Below are 7,307 nucleotides of genomic sequence, written 5' to 3'. Positions count from 1 at the left end.
CTCTAAAATTCATATCAATCTACAGGATACTCAATAAACATGTTATGGTTATTTTTCAGAAAGCTTTTCCCAAAAATAACTTATAAATAATTCTAAACAAATTCCAAGGGTGTTTATGACACAGATTTGTCACATTTCCTTATTTTAATTCCATGCTTAAATTTATAGATCAAACCCATAATCTAAGGATTTATTATGAAACTAGACTTCTCAAATTTCATCTTCTAGTCAGAAATTATCAGATTTGGCTTAGTATAGAATTTTAAATAAATTTTCAAATACATGGTAAAATCTCTCACACAGTTTCAGATTCAGTTAGAAATTTGTATAAATTCGTAGAAAGCTCAAAAATTGTTTTCAAAACTTTCTGGATAAACTAGACATCATTATCAACAACTTTGTAGAAGAAATCATCTCGAAATTCTGAGTATAAAATTGTCTAAAAATTCGGGTAACATGCTGGCAGATTCAAGATAGATTATTCTCAACACAGTTTCAGATTTAGTTAAAAATTTGTATAAATTCGTAGAAAGCTCAAAAATTATTTCCAAAAATTTCTAGATAAACTAGACATCATTATCAACAACTTTATAGAAGAAATCATCTCGAAATTCTGAGTATAAAATTGTCTAAAAAGTCGGGTAACATGCTGGCAGATTCAAGACAGATTATTCTCAACACAGTTTCAGACAATGTATCAAATGCACGTAATCTGAAACATTTCAATTATATAAAAACAAAATGAGAGGGTTGAGAGGGTTTTCTTACTTAGTAATAGAGTGACAAAATGGTTGAGAATTTTGGCTTCTTTAATCTCCTACTCTTCTTCCTCTCCTAACACCAAGCTTGGTGGCTTTGGGGATTTCTCTCTTTTTTTTTTTCTTTTTTTTTTTCTCACCGGATGCTTGTATGCACAAGGAAGGCTTGCATGCATATAAATATTGAAGACATCTCTCTCTCCCTCTCATTCTTTCCATTATTTTATTTTCTCAAAAACATTCCATTCCTTTTCTCCAAGTTCTAAGAATGAGCTTTCCCTAAATTTTATGGTTTCCTAATTTCTAAGAGATGGTGGGTTTGGTAGGAACTATGGGTTGTTTGCCCATGGTTTGTTTGTTTGTATTTTCTTTTTTGTGTGGCTTTCTGAAAATTGACGCACTAAGATTTTTAACTAAGGTATTTAGTAAGAATAGTTATTATATTGAATCATAATTAAAATAATTTATAAACAACAAATATTGAATACCCACAAAATTATTATTCTTAATAATGTCTTGTTAGTGATTGATTTGAGTCACTTTAAAACTAACTTTTACACTAATGTATAATTCAGATAGACTGTAGACAAAATTAATTAATAAATTTTCTTTAAAGAATAATTAAAAGATGGGTTTTCACAATCTACCCTCCTAAAAGAAAATTTCGTCCTCGAAATTAATTCGTACCTTTAGACTCGAATAGTTGAGGGTAATTGATACGTATCATATCTTCTCGCTCCCACGTTGACTCTTTCGTCCCACGATGTCTCCAGAGAACTCGAACCAATGGTATAGTTTTGCCTCGTAATTTCTTCTAACGACGATCTAAAATCTTGACAGGCTTTTCTTCAAATGTCACGTCTTCATCAAGATTAATTTCCTCCTAATTGATGATGTGAGATGGGTGTGGCTCGTATTTCCGTAGCATAGAGACGTGGAAAACATTATGTACTCCAGCCAGTTGAGGCGGTAGAGCCAAACGGTACGCCACTTCTTCTATTTTGTCCAAAATTTCGAAAGGCCCTATGAAGCGAGGTGACAACTTTCCCTTCTTTACGAAACGAACAACTCCTCGGCGAGGCTGTATTTTCAGAAACACATGATCTCCAACTTTAAATGCTAAAGGTCTTCTCCTTTGATCTGCATAGCTTTTCTGCCTACTCTGAGCGGTCTCAAGCCTTTGCCTAATTAGTTTCACCTTCTCGGTAGTTTCCTGAACTAACTCTGGCTCTAAAAGAGGTGCTTCTCCGACTTCTGTCCAACATATTGGTGATCGGCAAGGCCGTCCGTACAAAGCTTCATACGGTGCCATACCAATACTTGCTTGAAAACTGTTATTGTAAGAGAATTCGACTAGTGGTAAATATTTCTCCCAACTACCTTTAAAGTCCATCACACAAGCTCGAAGCATGTCTTTTAAAGTCTGAATTGTTCTTTCCGATTGACCGTCAGTTTGAGGGTGAAAGGCTGTACTAAAACACAACTCTGTACCCAAGGCCTTTTGCAGACTTTGCCAGAACTGTGACGTAAAACGAGAATCACGATCTGACACTATTGAGACTGGTACTCCGTGCAATCTAATGATTTCTCGAATAAATAATCGACTTAAAGATTCGAGTGTGCCTGCTGGTCCTATTGGTAGGAAATGTGCCGTCTTAGTTAATCGATCAACCACCACCCAAATTGCATCATGGCCTTGCGGCGATCGGGGTAATCTCGTTACAAAATCCATTGTTATGTGTTCCCATTTCCACTTAGGTATTGGTAAAGGTTGGAGTTTCCCTGCCGGCCTTTGATGTTCTGCCTTCACTTGCTGACACGTCAAGCACTTAGATACGAATTGAGCAACGTCCTTCTTCATTCCACTCCACCAATACTGTCGCTTAAGATCCTGGTACATCTTATTTCCTCCCGGATGAACCGCAAAAACCGAATGGTGAAATTCTTTAAGTACTTCCTCTCTTAATTGTTCGATGTTTGGCACAAAAATTCTACCTAAATACCTTAAACTACCATCTTGATGGAGCGTCCAATCTGGTGAAGATTCCCCGGACACTAATCGAGCCTTGATGGAGTTGGCCTCCTGATCAAACCTTTGGGCTTCCAACACTTTGGTAAGAAGTTGGGGTGTTGTAACTATTGTAAACAACCTACCCCTCCCATTCTGAGTCTCTGGTTGTAACTTAAACTCATTCACAGTGCTTACCATTTCCCATTCTTTAATTGATATGTTGGCTACAATCTCTCTTGTCTTTCAACTTAGTGCATCTGCTACAACATTAGCCTTTCCGGGATGATAAGACAAGGTAAATTGGTAATCTTCAAGGTACTCCATCCAGCGTCTCTGCCTCATGTTCAAATCTCTTTGTGTGAACAAGTACTTCAAGCTTTTGTGATCGGTAAATATCTCAAATTTTTCGCCATAAAGGTAATGTCGCCAAGTCTTAAGTGCATAGACCACAGCTGCCAACTCCAGATCGTGAGTAGGATAATTTTTCTCATGATTCTTCAATTGTCTTGATCCGTAAGCTACTACCTTCCCGTTTTGCATTAACACACTACCTAACCCTTCCTTAGAGGCATCACAATAAACAGTGTACCCAACGTCACGTTCGGGTATGACTAATATAGGAGTGCTTGTCAGTCTCTTCTTGAGTTCTTGAAATGACTGTTCACACGCTTCGTTCCATTCAAACTTTACTCCTTTTTGCGTTAGGCGTGTCATCGGCTTGGCTAATTTGGAGAAATCCTGAATGAATCTCCTATAATAACCTGCTAATCCCAAGAAACTACGAATCTCAAACGTATTCTTAGGTTGTTTCCACCCCATCACTGCTTCTACTTTAGCAGGATCCACTGATATCCCTGATTTAGATACAACATGACCTAAGAACTTTACTTCCTTTAGCCAAAATTCACATTTGCTAGCTTTAGCATACAATTGGTTTTCTCTTAGAATTTGCAAAACGGTCCTCAGATGTTGCTCGTGGTCTTCCTCCGATCGTGAGTATATCAAAATATCATCAATGAATACTACCACAAATTGGTCTAAATAGGGGGTAAAAATTTTCTTCATTAAACTCATGAATACCCCAGGAGCATTTGTCAAACCAAATGGCATTACCACAAACTCATAGTGGCCATAACGGGTTCGAAATGCAGTTTTGGGTATATCTTCTCCTCTAACACGAAGTTGGTGGTATCCCGACCTAAGGTCAATTTTGGAAAAACATTTTGAACCTCTTAATTGATCAAACAAGTCATCAATTCTGGGTAAGGGATATCGATTTTTAATGGTGGCTCGATTTAGTTGTCGATAATCGATACACAATCTTAAGGTTCCATCCTTCTTCTTTGCGAATAATGCTGGCGCTCCCCAAGGGGACGTACTTGGTCTGATGAACTTCTTACTCAACAGTTCTTGCAACTGCTCCTTCAATTCTCGAAGTTCAGCTGGCGCCATACGATGTGGTGCTATTGAAATCGGTGAAGTTCCGGGTTGAAGCTCAATCGTGAAATCTGCATCTCGTTTTGGAGGTAATCCTGGTAATTCGTCAGGGAAAACGTCAGCGTACTCGCACACCACATAGGGTAATCCTGGATCCTCTCGATTTTCGTCTTCCAAAATTAGGCTCGCCAACCATCCAGTTATTTGATCATGCCATCGCGACTTGCGACACGTTGGAGTTAGAGAATCTTGTCTATCCCCTTTAAATTGGACTTTCGTGCCGTTAAGGGAGGATGCTGTCACTGTCTTACAGTAACAATCAATAATGGCTCGATGAACTGACAACCAGTCCATTCCTAGGATGACATCAAAATCCGACATATCCATAACTCTTAGATCACAGATCAAATGTGAACCGGAGATTTCTAGCTCGCAAGATTTACATACTAGAGTTACTCGGGTTTGACCTCCTAAGGGTGAAGCGACACTCATAGCTATCTCTAACGCTTCTGGCTTTAAACCCAAACTTGTCACACATGCAGTGGATATAAAAGAATGCAAAGCTCCAGAATCAAATAATACTTTAACCCAAGAATTCATAAGGATTAACATACCTTGAATTACTAATGGGTTATCAACATCTTCTTCTTCTTGGAGAGCATACATTCTTCCTACTGCCTGTTGGTTAGTCTCTCCCAGTTTCTTTCCATTTCCAGCTCCTTATGGTTGTGTTCTTGGTCGGCCTACATTCTTAGAGGCTTGAGGCTGCCCCTTGTTGGTCTGGGCATGTTGAGTAGGCTTAGAACCTTGCCCTGGTTGGCATTTGTTGTATGGTTGTGCCCCTCGCTGATCCATAAAATACTTCCCTCCTTGAGGACACTCACTTCGACGATGCCCCTGTTGACCACATCCGAAACATCTTCCTTTCCACTCACTTACAAAGTTTCCTCCTTGCTGGTTTCCTCGATTCTATCTTTGTTGCTGCTGCATCCCTCCGGCATAAGGTGCTGGCTCAGGATGGTTTCTGGTGTTGCGGACTGGGCCTCCTCCGCGTGGTTGGTTGTTGTTCCTTGATCGCTGATTTAGAATGCGTTCAGAATCTGCTAACTCTCGTTCCACAATTAAAGCTCGATCCACCATTTGGGCATAAGTGGAGAGTTGTACTGCGATCAATTTTCCTCTAATGTCTGTGTCCAAACCCCATTCAAATCGCCTAACCTTATCCCCTTCATTTGCTACTATGGCTGAAGCATACCGTGAAAGGGCTTCAAAACGGTTCGCATATTGAGCGACTGACATTTTTCCTTGTTTCAGTTGAAGGAACTCTTGAATCATTTCTTGTCTTAGCGAGTTAGGAAAATACTTTTCCATGAACAGGTCTTCGAACTGTCTCCAAGTTAATGTCTCTACTTGTCGAGTACTTTTGATCATTTCCCACCAATGATCTGCTTCCCCTTCCATTTGAAATGCCGATATAGTCACTCTATCTTGTTCATTTCGGATGTTGGAAGTATCTAGCAACTTCTTAATTTGTCTTAACCAAGCTTCAGCTTCATGGGGGTTTGATCCACCAAGGAATTTGTGGGGACGTAGCTTTTCAAACTTTGCTATCATCTCCGATTTGTTTTGATCTTGGTTGCGGGGTGGTATATTGCCTACCCTATCAGCAATCGCGCGTATAATTCGAGCGACATCGCCATCTGGCACTCCATCGCCATTACCGTTGTTATTATTTCTTGTTCATCCAACCATTCTGCATGACGGGATTTTCTTGTGATTTATTCACTTATTTATTATCAGTATTATTATTATACTTATGTGCAAGGACAGTAAAAAAAAAACTTCATTAATTAGATTAGATAAGCTACAATTAGCAAAATACAAATAGAACAAAGGAAAAGATTAAATAACATACTACGGGCAAGAGATAGCCCCTACAATCCGAGTTAACTCCTACACTCACAATTCTAAACTAGGCAATTTCTTTTACATGTGAGCATACAAAACAATCAGTTAGCCTAGTTTATAGTTCCCTTAAGACCCCTTAAAATAGCCAAGGAAAGTCTCTCCACACCAGGGCTTCCGGCTCCCATGTGGCTTGAAAAAGTCCCATGAATCGCCATAGCACCCTTACGAAGATAGCAGTTTCGCACACACGATGCCCTAGCAGTAGCACCGGCTCCTCCCGATAGGTCCTCCAGTCTCTGAAGTCCACTGACCCATCTCTCCTCACAATTCTGCTTGGGTCGGGCATGATATACTGAAGGCTCCAAAAGTCAAAAAGGTCACCCACTCTTTCGGTGAAACCGTCCAGAAAGGGGGCTAGTTGATATACCCAGGGAGTCTCTTGTCTTAGAATCTGGATAGGTCCGATATAGGTGCCCACCCAACTCTCATTTTTCCAAGCACAACCTCCGAGGGGATAAAGTCTGACATATACAAAAGAGCCAATCTGCAACCCGTTTTGCACATCCCAACCCTCAAACGTGGCTTTTATATCTCCAGGGTTCCCCTCGGTATTGCCTTCCATAGACTCATCCTTAGTGTCTGACTCAATCACAATAACCTCCGGGGGGTTGTATATTGGTACAACTTCTTCAACTTCTTCAGACTCAGGTTCAGGCTCAAGTTCAGGATCAGGTTCAGGGTCAAGCTCAAGCTCAGATTCATAGTCTTCTATAGGCATTTCCACGTCTTCACTTGGGTCAGATTCTATGTCATAGTTTTCCACTGAATTTTCCTCGTTAGAGTTAATGTCTAATGACCCTGGCATCCTACAAATAAAAAGGTTCTAACTTAGTTAGGTCATCGAGAATTACAAATTAACTTAAGGTTTTCTTAATTGTAAAAATAATAAACTCCTACCCATGGCCCAAAGGTTCAAACCTAGGCTCTGATACCACGCTGTGACGCCCCAAAAAATTTTTTTTTGAAACGTCATAAGATTTAAATAACAATAACTTGCTAGATAAAATTTTAACTACTAGTTAGGAACTTTTAAGTTCTTACAAAGCCAAAGTCCAACGACAGAATAAAACTACAAGTTCACACACAACATCACAACATAGTTTAATCCTAATACAAGGGATAACAGGATTTTA

The 7,307-nt window shown here is 39.5% G+C and overlaps 2 protein-coding genes across 2 annotated transcripts; both read right to left on the bottom strand.

Moving 5' to 3' along the window:
* Positions 1 to 3,448: 3,448 nt before the first annotated feature.
* LOC145807107 (uncharacterized) lies at positions 3,449 to 4,872 on the bottom strand. The gene is made up of 2 exons (XM_082905037.1): positions 4,149 to 4,872; positions 3,449 to 3,507 (listed from the first exon to the last, which is right to left on the bottom strand). Exons 1-2 carry the CDS (start codon positions 4,870 to 4,872, stop codon positions 3,449 to 3,451), a joined length of 783 nt encoding a protein of 260 aa, XP_082761163.1.
* A 303-nt stretch (positions 4,873 to 5,175) lies between these two features.
* Positions 5,176 to 5,820, bottom strand: LOC114280261 (uncharacterized). Its single transcript, XM_028222616.2, has one exon. The coding sequence runs from the start codon at positions 5,818 to 5,820 to the stop codon at positions 5,176 to 5,178; it is 645 nt and encodes a 214-aa protein (XP_028078417.2).
* Positions 5,821 to 7,307: the final 1,487 nt, after the last annotated feature.

The sequence above is a fragment of the Camellia sinensis genome, chromosome 14 (assembly GCF_055761805.1).
Source record: "Camellia sinensis isolate YWXY chromosome 14, ASM5576180v1, whole genome shotgun sequence".
Classification (NCBI taxonomy): Eukaryota; Viridiplantae; Streptophyta; class Magnoliopsida; order Ericales; family Theaceae; genus Camellia; species Camellia sinensis.
The sequence above is the reverse complement of the archived record's forward strand: the minus strand, read 5'-3'. Positions and strand labels throughout refer to the sequence as shown.